This window comes from Melopsittacus undulatus, chromosome 2 (assembly GCF_012275295.1).
Source record: "Melopsittacus undulatus isolate bMelUnd1 chromosome 2, bMelUnd1.mat.Z, whole genome shotgun sequence".
Classification (NCBI taxonomy): Eukaryota; Metazoa; Chordata; class Aves; order Psittaciformes; family Psittaculidae; genus Melopsittacus; species Melopsittacus undulatus.
Window position 1 is genome coordinate 20062067 of NC_047528.1, and position 21419 is coordinate 20083485.

The window sequence follows — 21419 nt, forward strand, 5'->3', positions numbered from 1 at the left end:
TTTCCTCCCTTTCAGCTTACAGATTATTCAAATTTGTCAGTAGCAGTGAGGGCCTTGTGTTGAAAATGTACATCTTCAGACTTAACTCTTCTCCACTGCATGTGTTTGCTTCTTAGGTTTACCTTCCACCTCCCACACTGGACAACAGTAAGATCAAATCTGAAAGGGAACCCACTGCTCTTTCCAGCCCTACTAGGGGACTCATCAGAATTCTCCCTCCATAGTTGACCACAGCAGACATCAGCAGCACAGCCCAGTGAGAATCCCTTGGGCCTGGAGTCAGCCTCTATTTATATATTTCCAAACTAAGATTAAAATTCCCAGAGGACCCTGCTGTAATCTCTAACTGGCATCGCACAGAGCTAACCCTGTGTGATGAGTATCTGGCCTCTGTGTAGCCAGCAGTGACATTTTCCAAAGTTTTATGCATTGCATGCTATTTCCTCACCTGTGTTAGAGAGGCCTGAGGCAATACCATTTTTTCACAGGCGAGGTCTCAATAAGGAAGACTGTAAGCTTATCTTTTGAATTTCAGGTATTCTTTATTGCAATTCTGAGGCAAAAAATGTAGCAATATTTTCTTCTTTTTGCTTAAAAGTGGATATCCTTTCAGACTGACTTTCTTCCCAAGAATAAGGTGACTTGTTGCCATTGCTTTGAGGGTCTCACTGACTGATTCAGCCCTCCCCTCATTCCTGCTACAGATGAGCAAGATCAGACCTCCCCTAGGGCCACAGGGATCTGCTTCTGGCCCAGCAGGAACTCCTCACTCTGCCAGCAGCTTCCCTCCAGGCAGGGCACTGTGCCCCATCCTTCAGCACTCCTGCCACCTCATTTTGTGTGTCCCTTCTCCCACCCACTCCCCATACGATTGATTCATGCTCCTTATTCCCGCCAACCTTCCTGCCCTGTTTCCCTAGGCTGCTCCAAGCACCGCCATCTCTTCAGGCTTTCCCACCACTCACGACACAAATGGAGAAGGAGGAATAGGAGATTTTCTTCTCAGGATGGTTCCCTTGTCACAGTCTTGTTCCAGCTTTCTCCCCCTGTCCCTCACACTCACTCTGTGTAAAGAATTGCATCAGATGGGGAAATGTCTCCTAAAATAAAGCTCAGGTGACGACTCACACAATGCAAAGCAGAGGGGTTGATGTGACACCCCAGCCCAGCAAGTCAGGTACCACAGAGGTACTGCACAAGGCATCAGGGCCCTTCAGCTCAGTGAGTCCCCACAGCAGGACCTCAGGCACCCTGGGCATACAGCATGACCACAGGCCAGGGGGACAGGCCACCTCTGCCACAGGATCCCAGACAGCCGAGACATGGCCTGTGCTGCAAACCCCCGAATCTGGGTACTGATGGTAGAGTGCACAGCAGAGGCTGACACCTGGGTCCATGATACTCCCCCAGTAAGGACCAGGGGCTAACCAGCATGATGCAAACCCATCCCCTTCCCTGGCACAGCACGGACTCAAACCACAACTGGCAAGGATCTAACCTGGCACCTCCAGTGCTTTTCGGGGAGACAGCAGGGCCGTACATCCCTAACCCCCTGTACGGCTGTTGGGTGGAAGGACCCCGAGTCGAACCTTTCGAACTCTTGCATCACCAGCGTGAGAGAGCCCCACAACCGGCAGCAGCAGGGGCTGTGCCTGGCGCATGAGGTAACAGAAGGCACCCCGGCTCCAGGCTGCTCGGATCGAGCTCTCGGCTGAGGCGATCCCGACCCTCACAGCACAGCACCGAGAACACTCCACTGTCCGCCCCACCGTATCACCGCCACTGCCTCCCAGCCCGGCCGACCGGCGGCGCATGCGCCACAGCCGCGCACCGCCCCGCGGCCGGCGCGCTCTCACGTGTCCTGCTGCATGGCTGGAGAGGGGGTGGTGGGGGGCGCGCCGGAGGGCAGCGGGAGCGCGCCTCACGCCCGCTCCTTCATCTGCTCGTTCCCGGACTGCGAGGCTTTCTTTAACAAGGGCTGGAAGTTGGAGGCGCACCTCTGCCGGCACACGGGCGAGGTGAGCCGGGAAGGGAAGGGTTAGCGCGGTGAGGTGAAGGCCGCCTCACCGGGGCCCGGCGGGCGGGCGCGGGTCGGGGCCGGGCAGCCCGGTTCACGGCCTGGGGTACCCGAAACCCCGGGGGCGGGGTGTGTGCTGCTGAAGGAGCCTCCCGGAAGCAGCTGAGGCCCGTAGGAATGGTGTGCCGCCTCTGACCGGCCCTCCCTCCTTCTCTCCCGCTGTCTCAGAGGCCGTATGTCTGCCCTTATGATGGCTGCGGTAAAGGCTTCACCAGAGACTTCCACCGCGCTCGACACATTCTTACGCACACCGGGGAAAAGCCGTTCGAGTAAGGCCGCGCTTTTTACATCTTAAAACGGATTATGCTAGTCCTTAATGAAGTGAGAGTTGAAACTGATGTATGGTTGCTATGCACGCCTAGCTTTGGTACCATTAGCACTGGGCTGCCATTAGCAGTGCACGGACAGGGTGAGAGCTGTGGGAAATAGCAGCCTAAAGCCTCCTATCTGGCCGTGATCCGTAATAGGAACGGGCAGATCTCTCCTTAGAATGCAGAATTAAAAGAAGGATAGTTATTTATTATTACTAAGCTTTTAGCAGCTGCATGTCATGGATTAGGAGCTAGGAATTCCTGCATGCTTTATTAAATATCTCTTCTGTTATATCTTGTGGCTTTTGGTTGTAACTTTGCCTGTCTTTGTGTTGTTAAGGCAAATTTTTGTGTTTGGGTTGAGTTTCAGTTATTCTTTGTGTATTCTTCTTGTCCACCAATTTCTGTATTTGCCTATCGAACAAATCACTCTTTGGGAGTGATGATAATGTAGTTCATTTGTAGGTGCACAGCTGATGGCTGCAATGAGAAATTCAGAACAAAGTCAAACTTAAAGAAGCACATTGAGCGCAAGCATCAGAATAGGAAAAGGCAGTATGTGGTGAGTAATTACCTCTGATACTGCAAAGTGGAGGCTAAACAAGCTCCTTTTTGTATCTCTAGTGAAATACTTCAACTTGTTATTAGGCAGTACTTGTAATATGAGTTCAAATACTGTGACTGGGATTTCACCAAACACATGTAGACTGGGCTTTCGTTATTTGGTCTCTAATGATAACTTAATTTCCTACATAGTGCGACTTCGAGGGCTGTAACGAGTCTTTCAGGAAGCATCAGCAACTTAAAGTTCATCAGTGTTACCACACCAATGAACCTCCCTTCAAGTAGGTGGATAATTTTAATAATGAACTTTAACAATTCCATAAACACTGTAGATGAAAACAGGAGACTTTTCTCAACCTTATCACTAATGTAGCATTTACAAAAGCAGCAAAACCAAAACTAGAATGGATTTGTAGTCATGGCTGCAAGTACATTTCTTGTGCAAGTGCTTTGCGCAGTGGTCTGGTTTTTGTTTCTTGATGCTCTGTAACTTAGCATTCCAGATACTTTCTATGGGTTTATTACAGGTTCACAGGAAAAATAAACAAAAAAAACCCCAGCTTCTAGTTCAGACAGTCTGAAATACAAGCATAAGAGCTTGCAGGGTAATGAAAAATGCAGCTACTTATATTTTTCAGTAAAAAGAAGTGCTGTAGCTAACGTGGAGTAGTAGCTTAGAAAAGGTGAAAGGCTTGGACACCGATTTGAGAAGCTGCGAGTCTATGAGGACATATTGGTATAGGTCTGATGAAAGCGAAGTTTAGTCTTGTGTTTCTTACAGGTGGAACACACTTAACAGGAGTGTTCCACTTCAGTGATGTTCACTAGTATGGCTGTGTGACAGGCACAAATATACTGTTGGTGCTTTGCTGCTGCTCTGCTAGATCTGTACAAACTACTTAAACTCTCAACTTTCTATTTCTCTTTTAAGAGCCTACTGTGTAGGGATGATATATGGCTTGTTTCTTTAGCTAAAGCTTAACTTGCTGTATATATGGAAACTGTACTATAATTTTACTCTCAAGGGGATCAGTGTCTTCTATTACAAACGTATTATGGAATTTACCTTTACAAGGCAGGGGAGGACACACAGAGCAGATCTTTAGGCAAAGGAAAACTTGTATTATTTTGTCCACTTTAATTGTTCTTGACTTAAAGAGCAAAAAATACTTGGACGCAGTGAAAGAAATTAAACCAGTGTATTCTATACCTAGATGTAATAATGAAGGATGTGGAAAGTGCTTTTCAACCCCAAGTCATCTAAAGCGGCATGAAAAGATACATGAAGGTAATAGAGTTTTTCTTCTTGCTTCAGTTATGTTTTAGCAAAAGAACTTTTTCAGTACAGAGAATACGCAAGGATGTTCAACAGACATGAAAGTGTTCTGGGCATAGTGAGCCAGTCAGACAAAACAAGAACACGTGTTTTGAGTATTCAGGTGGGGTACAGTTGCAAGGCGCTGCAGTGTTCAATTACTTGTGTCAGGCTGAACAGAGCTTGGGATGCCTTCAGTAATTTATTTTCCTAATGTGCCTCCTTGTCAATAATCCATCTTCTGGAGATGGGCTGATGGCTAAGGACATTAGCCTAGACTTCCAGAGGTTAGGATCAGTTGCCAGTTCTGCAACAGATTTCCTATGGAGCCTTGGCAAAACCATGTAGACTTGCATTGTTTGAAGTTATTAATGTACCTATGTGAAAGGTATTTTAGTGGAATTGTCAGGAGCTGGTCAATGTATGTTTGAGCTAATCCTGCTACGCTCCTGTCTGTTCTTTCAGTATGATTGACAGCTAACCTACTTTCCAGTGCTAGAAAAAACCCCAACCCAGGGGACTAGGTAGAATATGCAAAAAGCTGTGATTTGTACTGTGTTCCTTTCTTAAGATAGGATGTTCTTGTGTTAATTTGTGTTGGTTGCAGTATGGGAGGAGGAATACTGGCCTTTAATTTTCAAAACCTGAAAGTGGAGTTCCCCCTTGAAAAACTGCACTCTGTTTGCGAAAACCTTTGTGATTGTAAGCATCTTCCCTGTCCAACAGGCTATGCATGCAAGAAAGAAAACTGCTCATATACTGGAAAAACTTGGTCAGAGCTTCTGAAACATAATAAAGAAAGTCATGCAGGTAAACTCAAAATTATTATGTAACAGAACTGAACTTTTGATATAAACAGGAAACAAACTGCTAATTTGAGGAGTTCATGCTGAAATTTCATCAACTTGTCATTGTGTCCAGATGAACTTGTATACTAATGCTTTATTGGTAAAATGGTAGTTGCCCTGGCTAGACCTTTAACTGATGGAATGCTGCTCTGTGTACTAAATTTGTGCAAGTTCTCATTAACTTGATCACAAAGCAATGTAGGATTTTCCATCTGGATAATTCATACTGCATTATTCTCTTCCAATCTGAGCTCCTTGCAATTTTTGTGGATTTTAGCATTGTTTTAGAGGACTACTAAGGTTTGATTCTGAGCTTCTGTAAGAAGCTATTCACTTATACTTTGCCTGTCTCTCTCTTACTCAGACACACTCATTTGCAGTGAGTGTAACAAAACGTTTAAAAGGAAAGATTACCTCAAGCAGCATCAAAAAGTACATGCTACCGAGAGGGAGGTCTGCAAATGCCCAAAAGAAGGATGTGGGAGAACTTACACAACTGTATTTAACCTTCAAAGCCACATCCTCTCTTTTCACGAGGAGCAAAAACCGTTCTCTTGCGATTATCCAGGCTGTGGAAAAACATTTGCAATGAAGGTATGTATTTTTTTTACACTGTTCTAATCTGAATCACATAATCTGAAATTATAAACCTAACTTTTTCTTCCTGTTCCTTATAACTGTAGCAGAGCCTAGCAAGGCACGCAGTTGTACATGATCCTGAAAAGAAAAAGCTGAACTTGAAAGTAAGTTGTACTCTTGAAAAAAGTGTACTCTTAACCATACCCTGCCACTTCAGAGGAGAATAAATATTACATGTTTCAGAATAAGACTTCAAGCAGGAAAGCAGGTCAGCTGTCTACTTAATTTGGGAGATTCTTAATTCTGAAGCTCCTTTAAATGATGCAGTGTTGGCATTTTCTTCTTTCCCCACTACATTAGTAGACTTTGTTCCATGGATATGTCAAGTTGCTAATTGTGCATTTATTTCTACCAGACAAAGCGTTCTCGTCCTAAGAGGAGCTTAGCCTCTCGTCTGAGTGGCTACATTCCTCCTAAAACACAGCCAGGGAAGGATGCTGTTGTGACACAAAGCAAGACAATGGATAAGCCCACGGAAAGTGAAATACCAACTGTTGAAATTCTGACTCTGCAGTAAAGGTGGACTGAGATGACATTCTTCATGGAATAATCTTCATAGGATAATCAATGTAAAGTTCAACAATTTTATTATGTTTATAGGGTTTTGTTTGTTTTTACGAGATTGTTTATACCTTTTTATAAAGTCACTGATTCAACTCACGTGATTTCAGATCCTCATTTTCATTTTTCTTTTCTGTACTGTTATTCTGTTTTTCCATCTTCTGGTATGCCTTCAGCTCTTTGTCAGACATGTGTCTCAAAATACAGGTACTCACTCCTTCTCTAGTAATTTTTGGCTTGGAAAGGTAGGTGGCTTTCTCAGACACAGTCTCCAAAATCTGATCAAAAAGCATGAACTAAAAAGAAGGAAAAAAAACAGGATTAAGTGCACAAACACAGGTAGAAAAATATTTCAGGCTGTCTGTAATGACACTGTCTCCTGCTTGTGGTTTAGCTGTTAGCTGAAATGAACTAGTTGCTAGTCCTGGTTTGAGCAGTTAAGCTTGTCCTTTCCTAATCTGTTCTTCACTTGTTAGCAGGTTTAGGAAGGTTACCAGAGGAATTAAACCATTTCCTAACACTTAGGCTGAATTCCTGATTCATCCTGTTTTTGCTGTTTGAAGATGTCCATGAAAGTGGACCGCATCTGACTTGTCCCCACCATCCTCTTCCACTAGATTTGGGCATATTATTACAGGGCTTTCCTCTTAAGGGGCAGTATTGTTCTAAGGTCAGCAGAACCTGGCAGTACTGAACTCACTGATACAGTGGATTCATGTAACAAGTTGAACTCTTAAGCTCACAATGAGCTTTTAAATTTAAGGACATAAATCTGGATATCCAATTCTTCCTCATGTTACCCTTTCCCTGTAAATTCAACTTCTATGAAAAGTTTTTGTTCGTTTTTAATGAATCAGTACCACAATTTTCTTCCAGAAATTTAGTAGAGAAGATTATCAGGGAAACCTAATTCACTGCACATATTAAAAGGAAAAAAGAAAACAAATTCTTACATGGAATCTTTACAAAAGCCACTTGCACAAATGACAGTGGAAACAAGTTTCAAGGCCCTGCAGTTATATTAGTAAGTTGCCACCAGTTCCCCAACATATTTACAGAAGTTTCCTTTGCCAGTCTTGGAACACCATCCCAGTAGTTTTTCACACAGCAGTGGGCAACTAACATTAGCCACCATTGCACAAATGCACATTCAGAACAACAGTCAGATTAGTGAAATAATCCAGCTAAAATACCAACAGAGTTTTTTTTTAAACCTTACTACTAAACTTTTCAGTGAGTGACTTGGCTTAAGGCACTGGCAAGGAAATTTCACCAGCATGGTTAATAAGGTGGGGCTGCAAAGGAGTAGGAACTGCTTAGACTCTGCTGTCAAAGCCAGTATTGTACCTGCATTCTTAAAGCATGGTGCTTGACATGTCTCTATGGGACTACTTTCCTAGAACTGCAGTGTTTGAACAGAAGCAGCTGAAGGTGGGACAGCCATTCCTTTAATGGGACACAGACCTTCACTTATTTTTAGCAGTACATGATGTATTAAAACAATACTGAATAGGGGAAGTTAATACAAGCACAGTTATGTAATGAAAGTGGTTGGTTGAGTTTTCAGAAGTGCACTTACCATGTCTGTATTGCTATCTTTTGCTTGCCGGATGGTAATTTTAACTTGGTATTTCTTTTCAATCCACTGGGCTATCTGTTTAGTCTTGGTATCTAAGTCGTTCTTGGCAATAGCTGAAGAAAAGGACAACTCCTTCCGAACCATCTCTGTTTAAAACAGAACTAAAACTGGCTTAACATCTGAAAAACCTTTGCTGTCTTTTAACAGCTTACGGTGCTTGGTCTGCTTAACTCCCCTGCCCTGTGCTGCATTCTCATACACAGAGCATCTAAATCTGATTGTCTCAGCAGGCACCACTCCCACCTTGGAAGGTGATATACTTGGTATCTCACACTCACTGCTGTAATTGGGAGGCTGAGTGCATGTTTGAAGCATACAGGGAAGTTTCTTCAGGATCAGAAGGCTTTAAGTATTTTTTATTTTAATTACAGTTTTGTTCATACCACCCACAATGCAGGTCTAACAGATAAACAGCTGAGTGCTGGATATGGATTTATAGACCTAGTGCGCAAACTCTACATTCTGCACTTAGTACAGTTGAATAAAGCTCTGAAGTTACAGCCCTCTTAATCTGAAACCTGTTTTCTTGAATGGTGAAGCACAATATCAACTGAAAGTGTGATGCCTTGAATTACATTTGATTTGTGCTCTCTTCCTCCTTAAACATTTCTCTGAAGTAGTTACCATGTGAATAATCTTTTTGTAGCTTCTTGAACAGAAAAAGTCACTAACATAATAATGCTCTCCTCTAAAATCAGAACTCTCCCCACAGCACTGATACCTTTGTCAGCCTGAGGATAAGAGAAGAGGGTATAAGGTCAGACACCCTTTCTAAAACCTACTTGCCATACTCCGTTTTTTAAACTGCTGGAGCAGGCTGACTTAAAAACAGCAGCGACCTGAGAAGTGTTCAGTATAAAAGTTGTTCTCTTCCTTTGTAAAAGACAGGGCTCCAGACTTTGTCTTCCTCACAGCAAGCTAGGGAAAAAAATGTTTTGTGACTACCGGTAACAAAACTTTGTAGTTATATAGGTGTATCTGTTGCTCAGTTTGTAAAATCTGCCTGTCACTTTATGCCTCAAAGGAACAGGAATTCAGTGAGGCTCATGGAACCAGAGTCCAGTTATATTCATTTAAACATAAATATTTTTTTAAAAGCCAGAAGGTGCAAAGATAGTAAATCCTGTGAAGGCAACAGAAGGCTTCTCTATGGAAGACTAGTCTAAGCCAAAATGTTATCTTCACCACTGCAAATCCTTAATAAATAGCATGGACCACAGTGACGTTGCTTTGGATTTACACAAATGCAAGTAAGAGGATTTCACCTGCTGAAACCACTTCTAATGAAGTATTTGCCAAAGTAGTCAGTGTTGCAGTGTTGATAATGAACATACCTGATTTTGCACTTGATTTTTTCTTCTCTGCAAGTTTCAGCTGTTCTTGATGAATCTGCTGCCCAGTCATTAGTCTGTATACAGGAGGTTCTACATTCTCACGCAGAAGAACTAGTTTCAGGTTATGTTGATCCATAAGTTTGAGTGCCTCAGCTCGGTGCATATTTCCTAAGCTCTCTCCATCCTGGTTGATGACGTGCAATATCCGATAAGGAATTCTTCGCCCAACGCTTCCAAATGCTGTTTTTGGCTCCTTGGGAGGTTTTTTAGCTGTACAAAAGGGTTGTTTAAGTCCAAGCACTGTTGCCTTTGTAGGGTCAGACACTACCATCCAGAATGGAGAAAAGACCCTCTTCTGTTGGGTTTGTGTCAGAAGAGTACCATAGAATCTTTTTGTGTATCTCTGCTCGTTTCTGGTTGCTTGACACACAAGTTTCATCACACAAAAGGCAGTCATTCTGAGGAGGCAGTGAAGAAGACAAAACAAGTTACCCCCTTTAGCCAAATACTTCTAGTTACATTACAAAGACTTGACTCCAGTTCAGTAAACCCTAGCTCCTAAAACTACTCTTTCAAAAAGATGCAATGGTGTTACTATACAGAATGAGCAACTAACAGTAATTTTACAGTAACAGAGGGCTTTAACCTGGAGAGAAAATCTGACAGCAAAATTTATGAAGAATTGATGTTATCTTCAGTAATTTAAAATTGGAGCCTGGACTCCTTTAAAATGCCATACTTGTAGTTCCTTCCTCCTCACAGGAGTATTCACTCTTACACAGTTTTTTTTGTGTACAGAAAGATAAGCCAATAGTTAAGAAGGAGAACATGCTGTCAAATAAAAAGGCATGTCACACTTCTAATGTTCAGTCCAGATTTTTTTTTCAGGAGGTATCTAACAATAGGATTTTCTTCCTGCTTTCAGTAATTGTCTTTGGAAAGTGTTTCATTTAAACCACATGAATTCAGAACCACCTTAATCATGTAGTGAATGAAGTGGCAATTTGTGCAGTGTCCCTCAGCAGCCATTCCAACACCTGCAGCTGACTCTTCAATGCAGGTTTTGGAATTCCAAAGCCTTCACCATACAGTGTAAGACTGCCATGCAAAGTCTTCACCGTGCCATTGTAACTTCACAAATTTACCATTACTACACTTGAAAATATGGTTTATCTGCCTGGGTTGAAAACTCCTCCATAGCCAGCATGCAACGTACTTCTCATAGCACTGGCCCCGAATGATGTATTTCTCTGTTTTCCAAGTGTCACTGTGGAAGCAGTCCAGCTACTAATTGCTCTTAAATGGATTCACTGATACTATGTCAGTAATCTTAATTTTTAAAAATTTTTAAAGTTTCTTCACTGTCCTTTAAGCTCAAATTCTACTGATTCAGCCAAGCTCCAAAGTGAAAACAGTGCCTTAATTTTAGATTTACTTTATCAGACATTTAAAGTATCAATTGACTCTACCAGTTTTTCACAAAAAATTAAATTTAGGGTGGCATATTCCTATTTATAGTGAGCTGATTTTTTCCAGTACCAGAACTATTTGAATTTCTTACATGCAGAAAGCATGCACCTAAGTGCCATTTCACTAGGACCACTCAATAAAAACATCAATAATGATACTTTTCTTCCTGAATGACGAAAAAATCTAGTGGGGAAAAAAGACAAAAGAGACACGGGTAAGACTTGCCTGCAACACATGAACTGTAAAATAAGCAACAGATTCATAGGCCTAAGATCCCCAAATGCAATTTGAAATTTAAATAGTTACAGGCATCTGTCCTGGCATGGTACTCATGCAGCTATAGAATCACAGACTGGTTTGGGTTGGAAGGGACCTTAAAGCTCATCCAGTTCCAACCCTCCTGCCATGGGCAAAGGCACCTCCCACTAAACCAGGCTGCTTAAAGCACTGTCAAAGCATTCAAAACAAGCCTCAAAATACACCAGTGCTTGAAATCAAAGACTAGTCTTTGAAGCATTTCTTCCATTATATTTTTCCCCTATTTTTCCCCGGTTCATGGATTTCCTGTGGCAATTTTGGTGCACCTGACCATTATTTGCATTTCATTCAAAGCTTCAGAAATCAGCTGTTTTTTAATGTCTGTGAAAACTTTAGAAATAAAGAGCAAACAATGAAGTATTATCTGCAGTTTTGGTATTCTGTGTTTAAAAGGCAGCAAGTACAGGGAAATCCAAAGATGATACAGGAAACCAAACGTGATACCACAGGAGCTGGCAGGAGTGCATCCTCTTTTGCCTAGGGAAGAATGTGACTCCACTCTATAAATAAATGCATGTGTGACACTGTAAACCCACATCCATGTACGTACATATACATGGAGAAGGCTGCTCAGCCTTGGGTTTGCAAGCTCTTTCCTCAGCAAGGATGAGGAACTATTTATGATTCTAAGGAGTCCTGTCCCAGGAACAAATAAAATGACCTGTGAATAAACAGTCTGAGCACAGGGACTGGTTGAAGACTAGGGCAGACTAACTTTTAACTAGTCGATACAAAGCTGAGGGTGGTGAGACACTGGCACAGGTTGCCCAAAGGCTGCCCCATCCCTGGCAGTGTTCAAGGCCAGGTTGGACGGAGCCTTGAGCAACCTGATCTGATGGAAGGTGTCGCTGTCTGTGTCAGGGGGTTGGAACTGGATGAGCTTTAAGGTCCTTCCAACTGAAACCATTCCGTGGTTCTGTGGTCACTGAGGACAACTGTGTCGGGGGCTCTGGTGCGCAGGCAGGCTGCACGCACACCGCAGCTGTGGAAGAGCCGCCGTTCCCTACCGACGGGACGTGTTTGGCTGCGCACACCGGTGCTACGTGCAGCTGCTACAGACGCGTACCTTGCGCTGTCTCGAGTGAACGCGCGCTGCGGAGAGGCTCTTTGCGCGTGGATCTGTGCGGGCTTCTGCGCGGACGTGCCGGGGTGTGCACGGCGGGGAGGTCACCAAGTGTGTGCGTGTGACCCTGTCACTCGGGCCCAGCGGTGTGTCGGTGCAGGCCCGGAGCCCGCCGGGCCCCCCCGGCCCGTGTCCCCCCCACCTCCCGCGCCGGGCGGCTCTTACCTGCCCGCCGTACCGTACCGTGCCTAGCCGAGCCGAGCCGAGCTGAGCCGAGCCCAGCCCAGCCCAGCCCAGCCCAGCGCCCGGCCTGGGCCGCCGGAAAGCGGGAAACTGTCCCACCTCTCCGCCTTCCTCTTCCGCCTCCCGCTCTTCCGCCTCCTGCTGCCTCCCCGTGTGCGTGCGCGTGTCCGCGGTAGCCGGGCACGCTCCCGCGTTCTCGCGGCCGTGCACACGCGTGTCCGGGCCTTGTACGTGCTGTTGCTGTACGGGTGTGACTGGGGGTGTGTGCGCACTGTGTGTGCAGGACTGTCCACCTGTCTGTCTGCCTGCACACGTGTCTGCACGCTGGGCACACCTGTAGTGGGTGTATCGAGTTGTATTTTTGCATGGGGAGGTCTGTACATACAGAGTTTGTGTCTCCTCGCAGTGTGCATTTGTCTGTGTATCTGAGTATTCCTTTTGTGTCCGTGCATTTCCGTGTTGATGTATGTGTGGTGTGTGTGTCTGGTTCTGCATGTGCGGTTGTTGGGTTGTTTTCCTCGGTGTACCACCACCATCGTTTTGGTTTAGTTTTGTTGATTCTGTGGGTATTTGCTGCACTGGGGTTGTTGCAATTGGGCAGAAGGACCACTGCGAGGAGATGCTTCTTGCTGTACCCAGTGGCCTTCCCAGGACATTAGTTTGTGGCTGTTTGTAGGGAGGATCATAGAATGACAGACTGGTTTATGTTGGAAGGGACTTTAAAGCTCAGCCAGTTCCAAACCCCTGCCATGGGCAGGGACACCTTCCACTAGACCAGGTTTACTCCCCTTCCAACCTGGCCTTAAACACTGCCAGGGATGGGGCAGCCACAACTTTCTTGGACAACCTGTGCCAGTGCTTCATCACCCTCACAGGGAAGAATTTCTTCCTTATATCTAATTTAATTTTTTCCTCTGACAGTTTAAAGCCATTGCCTTTGTCTGATCCCTACATTTCCTTGTAAAAAGTGCCTTCCCAGATTTCCTGTAGTCCCCTTTAGGCGCTGTAGGACTGTTACAAGGTCTCCCTAGAGTCTTCTCCAGGCTGAACAAGCCCAGCTCCCGCAGTCTGTCTCCATAGGAGAGGTGCCCTCTGATCATCTTCATGGTTTCCTCTAGACTCACTCAAGCAGATCAGTGTCCCTCCCCGGAGCTGAACACAGAGCAGAGCTGGACACAGTAAGAGGCTGTGCATGCCGAGTGCTTTGCCTGTGTGGTGTTTATGGAGGCTGCACACCTGAGCCTCCACCGTACCTGTCTGCTCACTGTCGCGCATCACTCCCTGCGTCCCCAGCCATAAGGCGGTGCTGGTGTGAGTGAACAAGCGGTGTTGTGGGCCTGTGTCAGTGCCAGGGTTGCCAGGAGTCAGCGGTGCGCGCTGTGGTGCATGTGCGAGGTGTCGGGGTGTGTGGTGGAGCTGTGTCTGCAGGGGTCAGCAGCAGCGTGTGCCTTTCTGGCACTGTGCGAGTTACTCCGAGGGCTTGTTGGCTGTCTGGATATGTCACCTTCCTTAGCAGGCTGATCAGCCTTAGGTTTGCAGGCTCCTTCCTCCCATTGGCCTTGCCTCTGAAAGAGAAGCTGAAATCCGTGTGCAAACCCTATGTCCCCAGCTGTAAGTAACACACTACGAGCACAACACTAAGCAGTGTGAGCTGTGGAGCTGTTTGTGTCTATTGGGGGATGCTGTTTGACCAGCCAGACTGGAGCTGAGAGCGATGCTGAACTGAAAGTGTTCAGGATCTGGTTCAAAATAAAGCCATGGTAAGCAGCTGTAAGGGAGGCCCTGTCTACTCTCCTTGCCGCTGAAAGAAAACCAGGATTTTTAGCTTATTTGCCTTGGGCCACAACTTAAGTGACCCCTCTTTCCTCTGCCCAGGAAGAAGAAATGCGGTGAAAATCTGAGCTTCATCTTTTTGGTTTGAGAGTTTTCTATTCTTAACTATGGTCTTGGAATGGTTTAATTCCATATGCTGGTGGTTTTGGTACAGCCATTTTGGTACGCACGTGCAAAAGTACGCACTGCTTTGTGCTCTCCGTTTTCACAGAAGACATCATATGGCAATGGTGTGCGAGACCGGAAAACTTGTCTACATCAGTTCTCAATCTGAAATTCATTCATATCACCTTATCCTCATTAAAACTCCTTGCCTGCAGTAATGAGTATGGAAAAATGCCATTAACAGAATTAGCTAAGTAGATGGTGAGCTGTGCTAACAGCCCAACTAACAGGTGTAGCTTCACCTATTCTATGCAAATAGCACCTGTTTTTTCCAATCTGCTCTTTCATTCATTACTTGATTTTGCTCAGGCTTTATGCCTTTGCAGTTTTAAGCTCTCTGGGAACAGGGATTGCCATTGCTGCCATCAGGAGAGTGCCTAAGAAAAGCAGATCTCAGTTTGATGCTTTTGAAATATCAATTATTGAAATTCTACAGTACCCCATTGTGGAGAGTGAAATATTCCACAATAAGACAAGGCAAGACAGACCTGGGTTTTATAGCTCTTTTCATGGTCTGGAAATGAAGTGTGGAATTTGAATGGCTGTGAAGGGAAGTTTTGGCAGAGCTGAAGCCTGGGGAGGTTTGTTTTTTTCATCCTCTGCTCTGCAGTATGCATTAGAGGAGAGCTTGTCAGTGCCTGGCTTGCAGTTAGCTGCTATTGCCTCTCCGAGAGCCATCCCCATGAGAACGATAATTTTCAGCAATGGTAGCAGGAGCAATAAAGCTAATAATCCTCTTCACTGTGATAAAAACTACCTGCATGAAAGCAATGTACTTTGGAGCATGCAACTTGCATTCCTTCTCTCTTCCCTTTGTTCAATTCCGTTAAGTTTAAGCCTGATGTTTGCTTTACTTTGTGCCTTTCTAATTAAATTTAGCATGCCAAGAAATAGTGCAGCCTTCTCTTGCTGTTTGTCCTCGATTAATTTGATGTTTCTGGGGGTTCATTGTACTCTTTCTCCTTGTTCTCTGTCTCGAGTCTGTTTACGCTGTGATTGTCCAGGGGCTGTGTTTTTATATGTGCCTGTCACAGTGGGACTGCAGTCTTAATTATTTGAAAGACACTATCATAATAAATGCAGTTAATAACAACAACTTTCTCCCTTCTATTTTGCCTGATGAACATCATCCTCCTTCCACTGCTGATAATACTCTCAGACATTTATTTGTTTTTATAATTCCTATATCTGCATCTTTTAGGTCTTTTTTTTTTTTTTCATTTGAGATTCAGTTTCCCAAGCTGGTTAGCAAAGTTGTTGTTTTCACTTTGGTTTTTTTTTGCCACATGAAGGTCTGTTCAGCTAGACCTCATGTCAAAGCGTAGATAATTCATGCCCCAGAGAACTTAAAATGCAAATATATGAGAAGGAGAAAGGATGGTGAATAGAGATTTCTTGCCTCATACATGAGCAGTGTAGTGATCTGCCAGTGTGATTGTTATTAATGTTGTTAATTAATGTGAAACTCAGGATGCTGCTGGGATGCTTCCTCCAAATTCTCACCTGCCTGTGGGAGGTTTGATTGTCCCCTGAGGGTGCTGGAAACTGGTTCCAGTTCTTCCGTATTTCAGGGTTGATCTCCTCCTGAAGCTGTTCATAGAATCCCGGACTGGTTTGGGTTGGAACGGATCTTAAGGCTCACCCAACTCCAACCCCCTGCCACAGGCAGGGACACCTTCCACTAGACCAGGTTGCTCCAAGCCCCATCCAACCTGGCCTTGAACACTGCCAGGGATGGGGCAGCCGCAACTTCTCTGGGCACCCTGTGCCAGTGCCTCACCACCCTCATAGTTAAGAATTTCTTCCTAATATCTAATCTAAATCTGCCCTCACAGTTTAAAGCCTTTCCCCCTTGTTCTGTCAATACCTGCTTTTATAAAAATGCCTTCTGTGTACAGTAAGCTGCTTGTAATGCCCAACAGAGAGCGAGAATGCCCATAGCTGAAAGACAAATTGCTCACCTGGAGACCCAAAGCTCTAGTTTACATTCATTCAAACTGTATCATGTATTTGTGGGAGGAAGAAGCAAGCTGCTCAAGTGCCTTACACATGCAAGGGGCTCATACCTGCTGGCTCTCAGTGGAGGACAGGTCTTACTTTGGTCTGTGGTGAACATCTTGCCACTTTCTAAACTGGAGCTGTAGTTCTCAATATCCATTCCAAAAAATGTCAAGTGCCAAATAAGATAATCAAGAATTTATTACTAATACTGTTGGGTTTATGCAATGCCTGGGGCTCCTGGTCATGGACCACCAGCAGCAGGTGGGACAGCAGTTTCTTTTGGTCTTATTTACTAAGTGTGTGATTAGTCTTCTGCACACTTGTGTGTGCAAAAGTACTGAGCATCTGTAGGGTCACTTACCCTGTGCACCTGTGTTTTCCTATTTTTCTGTGTAATTCCCTCCTTCACAGGGCATTTCAGCATGGAAGCTTTGGGGAAGACTTGGATAAAATCTCTTTCTCCTCCCCACCCCTGCCCATTAGCAGCAGCTGCCATGGCTCACCTCCACCTTCCTGCCAGTTATAACTGCAGTTATGAAGTCCCCTGGTTCAGAGAGGAGCCTGAGCCTCCCCTAAGCACTCCTTATTATTCCCTTTTCCCTTAGTGTTTATCAAAGACTTTTGCACATAACTCAAATGAAAAACTCCCTTGTGCCAAATAGAGTATTTCCTTATGGCAGAGAACATGTCAGAGTAAACACTAGTTAAAGGACACAGAAATTTGGGGTATGTAGTGGGTCCAGATTGCTGGGTTCTGAAGCAGCTCATTTACTCCTTTTCCATCCCCAGCTTTTGAAAGCTGCTGCCTACACACACTTCTCTATTTTTATTCTAGCAAGAGACAACAAATATCAAAGCAAACCCAAAACTCTGTCGCATGGTAAACGATCCCTGCTAACTGATGCCCTGTGCAAGAACATACAAATGCAGTTGAAACAGCTAAAGTTTTGTTTGGTTTCTGAGCTGTGCTGTGTTAGAGGAGTTAAAACAAACCTTTTGAAGATGCATGTTTTGCCGTTGAATTGCTTGGGCTCATTTACCGAATCCAGACACAGAACTGGTTTTGCTCCCTGAAAAGCAAGGCTGACTGAATTTATTAAAATGTTAATCATAAAGCAAGCCCGTGGGGCCCTGGTGTGAGACACAATTACAGTTAAAACTTCCCAGTGCAGAAAGCGTTTTAACTGTCTAGTTATACATCTTGACTGTAGGGAGAGGAGTTTCCACTGTACATCGAAGACATTGTTCTACAGCCTTTGCAAGTGGTTGGGTTCAGCTGCGAAGATTTTAAAAGCTGCCTTTGTTGGCAGCCGAGGACACATCCGTGACCTTATTAAAGTGGAAGTGAAAGCTCTCTCTCTTCCCCCCCCCTTTTTTTTTTGCAACAGTAAATCTACTAATTTTACAGTCAGTTGAACAGCAATGGATTAATTTGTTTAAAGTCTGCATTCACAAAGGAAACGTGAACTTCGCTGCCTTGAATACCCGAAACTACAGTGTGATATTTAAAGGGTAGAAACTATTACAACTTGCCCTAGAATGGTCCAAGCAGTTCCCTGTCACCTGCTTCTCAGCACAGGTGCTGACCTCCCCGTCTATTCTATCCCTCCTGACAGACTAGCAGCGAGGCTGGGGCTTTGTGTGCAACAGAGAGTGCTTTTCCAAGGACTGGGCCAGTTTTCTTCAGCAGCCACAGGAAGCAGAATAAAGAAGAGGTTAAGGGCCACCGCAAGGGTCAGAATGGGTTAAATTTAGTTAACATCAGAGGTTATAGCTTTTAACAAGAGCATGAAGGAAACTTATTCGAAGACACAATTTGTTTCTTCTTTGTCAACCATTATTTTTTTTTACCCTATTGATAGTGACAGCTTAACAAAGTTTTTATACGCCTGGGTTTTCATCCCTTAGAGGATAAAGAACTGTGATGCAAAGAAGAGATGCAGGTGGAAGACTTTATAAAGCCTCCATGATTTTCAAATTGAGGGTTGAAAGTAGGCTCCCTGCGCGGCTAAGTCAAAAATAATTTGTAAATGTTAAAAAAAATGCACATTACAGACAGAGGAGCTGCTTGGGTTTTTTTTTCTGCCCAATGTAACTTGCCAAGAGCGGTGTTTTATCGGAGGCTTTACAATCTGACTGTGTTTGTGTGCGTTTTTCCCAAGGTAATCTTGTTTTCTTTTTTATCTCCCTCTAAAGATGATCAAAGTCAAATGCCCATAACAACAGTCTTCATTCTCTCCCTTCAAGATATTTTTAGCATATAATGCAAGATGCTAGCTTTCTGAGGAGTTTTCATCCCAATTTAGTGAAGAAGCAAAAACTGCAAAATGCACTCAGTGGGTAGCTCCAGCATCAAGCTTCCATTCCCTTTCTTGGAATGCAGAGATGAGGAAAGGCTGAATCTTTTGTTAAGTTATTGAACAGAAATAATATTATTATTATTATTATTATTACTATGTAGTAGGATTTTTCCCATTTACAGCAGCTCATCTTCTGCCAATCAGTCTTTTCTTAAAAACTAATTAATACAATTACTATCTTTTTGTTCTTGCTTTATCCTGGTGTCGGTGTTATCATAACACATTGGTGTTATCAGCTTTGTCCCCAGGCTGAAAGTCAAAAACACAGCACTGCACCAGCTGCTACGAAGGAGTAAAAATGACTGCTACTGCTGAACTCAGGACACCTGGTACAAAATAAAGAACTGAAATTGGAATTTAACTGAGACTGATAAGAATTCGTAAATACATTTTGATGTTTCACTGTTTGCTTTTTTTTTTACCATGTTTTCCTATCGAAATAGAATGTGATCATCCTGTCTTCCTATCCATCTGTGTTTCTGTGAGTTGTCTTGGCACAGTTTTAATCTCTTGGACACTTCTGCCCAGTTTGGCAAAGAGATAGGGGCCTCAAAGACATTGTACCTTTGTAATAACTACAGATATTTATGTATTTTTAACAAGTTCTGTGAAAGTCAGTGCTTAAACAGTGGAGCAACACTAAAAGTAATGTCTTGTTCTGGCAAGAGAGTTTGTCCAGTTGGGCAGTGTATGTGTGTGGGTTGCCCGGTTAGCACACAGGTATTACTGCAACAGCTACAGTTCCTGGTGTCTTTTGCCTCTCCTATGCTGCCCAAGGGGCTGTGTAGGTGGTACAGAAGGCTGAGAGAGTGCTGCAGTGGGGGCTTTAGAGATGGGAGAAGGAGCTAGGATGTTTTGACAGAAATGGAGAGGTGATGCTCATACCTTTAATTTTGGTATTTAATATTATTAAGTCTGTTGCAGAAGATAGAAGAACAGCAGGATTGATTGCAGTGGGAACTGAGAGACACACAAACCTTGACAGTTTAAGTATTGGTTATTTCAGTGCTCATGGGACAACTTGTGTTTGCTGACAGGAGAAATTTCATCTGTTTCATGGTGTCATTGCAGTCTGCGTGACCAAGGCTCCAAGCTTCAAATTCACTTACTATTGTGTTAACTCAGACTAGCACTGGGTTCCCGGCTGTATGACTGAGAGCTGTTTTTGCTCTCCAGAGGGCTGGATTAATCCTTGGAGATGCACGTCATCACTTTGACACTCCTGGGAGGGTTCTGTTTGAAATCAGTACAAAGTTTTTTGTTGGTGTAGAATAACTTCTACCCTGAGGGACAGCTATAGAAAGAGTCTGTTCAGATAGAAGTATTTGTGCTGTTACGGTGTGTACACATACATATAGACACTTGACTGGCAAAAGACTAGAGAAGGAGAGTAGAGAACTGGAGAAATACAAGGCTTTCTCTGTCCCCAGAGATGGAGGAAATGGCATGATTGACTCGAATAGATGAGGGCTGTGTATCTTCTCTTTTTGGTCCAGCATGCACAGAGGCAGCCTCTGCTGAGGAGATAACTTTCTATGGCCTAACTGCAGCAAAAGAAGAAATGAGAAAAAGTATGGCTTTCCACAGCCCAGACAAAACTGGCCTGGAAAAACACAACAAATACTGCTGCTTACTATTCTGCTCACAAGCTGCCACCAAAACTCAGCTGTGAGCAGAATAAGAGCATCATTTTAAAAATGTAAAGCTGGTGGGTTTTCCCTTCTGAGCTGCTCTTACAGGCTTTAAAACATTCCTTTCAAAAGCTTCTCAAAGGTAGCAGGCATCAAATAGTCCAGGCTGAATGGATGTTTGGGGAGGAGGATTGCAAAGTAAGTTGTGTGGGTGATGGCTGCTGACACACCAAAGCAAGGTTATTTGTTCATTCCAAGTCAGTGATCATTGCTTGCTTTTAAGGATGGAGCAGCAGAGAAGATCATTGCAGCAGCCCTAAAAGCCCTGGATTCATACAGCCTTATTTCAGCTGTATCTTCCACCTCATGTTTGTGTTGGCTGTGAGTCTTGGCTTGGGAGTCAGGAGATGCAGATTTTGACCACACTGCTGTCACTGGTGTGCCCTGTAACCCTGGATAAATCTGTGCTTCTCTTCTCATCTCTTAGCCCCGTAGGTGCAATCTCTCTTTTTCCTTTCAGGGTCTTTCTCTGTTTATAGATCTGTACCACACCTAGCAGAATGGGGCTGTGCTCTCAGGTTAGGCACTGCTATCATCTGAATGAGCAGTAAAGAAACTGCACTGAGCACTTCACTAGGACTCTTCTGTTATCTCAAGGCTTCACCAGTCACCTTAATCAAATAAAAGTCCTTCAAAAGGCTGAGTGTTCCTGCCTACTACCCAATTGCTTGCTTTTTGTGTAGCATCTTGAACACAAAAAAACATCAATTTTGATCCCTGAGTTGTCACAAGATGGTGATTTATAGTATTCCGTGCTTCCTGGATTATTGGTAACATATTTTTTCTTCCTGAAATCTCAGCAGTAGCTTCAGTACTTCACTGTGGCAAATTCTTGTCAACCTGAATTATAAACCAGCATACTGCTACAGATCTCATTACTTTTGTTAGCTTTTCCTTAACTTTGCTCTTTTGTGTAGGTGCAGTTCCTCTGTCTGAGACTAGGGACAAAGCCTTCTCCGTTATGAATAATGCACTACCTCTGAAATC

General features: G+C 44.0%; 2 protein-coding genes across 3 annotated transcripts; one reads left to right on the forward strand and one right to left on the reverse strand.

Moving 5' to 3' along the window:
* Nucleotides 1-1842: 1842 nt before the first annotated feature.
* On the forward strand, nt 1843-6414 carry GTF3A (general transcription factor IIIA). The gene is made up of 9 exons (XM_034073455.1): nt 1843-2018; nt 2246-2346; nt 2854-2950; nt 3145-3233; nt 4167-4240; nt 4994-5077; nt 5480-5709; nt 5799-5858; nt 6110-6414. Exons 1-9 carry the CDS (start codon nt 1869-1871, stop codon nt 6269-6271), a joined length of 1047 nt encoding a protein of 348 aa, XP_033929346.1. The 5' UTR covers nt 1843-1868; the 3' UTR covers nt 6272-6414.
* MTIF3 (mitochondrial translational initiation factor 3) lies at nt 6325-12500 on the reverse strand. 2 transcript variants are annotated; one of them, XM_005149771.4, is made up of 4 exons: nt 12365-12500; nt 9289-9746; nt 7895-8040; nt 6325-6611 (listed from the first exon to the last, which is right to left on the reverse strand). In XM_005149771.4, exons 2-4 carry the CDS (start codon nt 9743-9745, stop codon nt 6399-6401), a joined length of 816 nt encoding a protein of 271 aa, XP_005149828.3. In that variant the 5' UTR covers nt 9746; nt 12365-12500; the 3' UTR covers nt 6325-6398. The 2 variants fall into 2 exon arrangements, with proteins under 2 accessions (XP_005149828.3, XP_030905387.2); XM_031049527.2 differs by lacking the exon at nt 12365-12500 and adding an exon at nt 12143-12344.
* Between the last annotated feature and the right edge of the window lie 8919 nt (nt 12501-21419).

What these genes read in the sequence shown, in the direction of transcription:
- GTF3A (XM_034073455.1), top strand. Translation starts at nt 1,869, where the DNA reads ATGGCTGGAGAGGGGGTGGTGGGGGGCGCGCCGGAGGGCAGCGGGAGC. An exon ending in GAAAAACATTTGCAATGAAG is followed by an intron (nt 5,710 to 5,798) that starts GTATGTATTTTT and finishes TTATAACTGTAG; the next exon opens with CAGAGCCTAGCAAGGCACGC. An exon ending in AGAAAAAGCTGAACTTGAAA is followed by an intron (nt 5,859 to 6,109) that starts GTAAGTTGTACT and finishes TATTTCTACCAG; the next exon opens with ACAAAGCGTTCTCGTCCTAA.
- MTIF3 (XM_005149771.4), bottom strand. Translation starts at nt 9,745, where the DNA reads ATGACTGCCTTTTGTGTGATGAAACTTGTGTGTCAAGCAACCAGAAAC. An exon ending in AAAATCAAGTGCAAAATCAG is followed by an intron (nt 8,041 to 9,288) that starts GTATGTTCATTA and finishes TGTTTTAAACAG; the next exon opens with AGATGGTTCGGAAGGAGTTG. An exon ending in AAGATAGCAATACAGACATG is followed by an intron (nt 6,612 to 7,894) that starts GTAAGTGCACTT and finishes CCTTCTTTTTAG; the next exon opens with TTCATGCTTTTTGATCAGAT.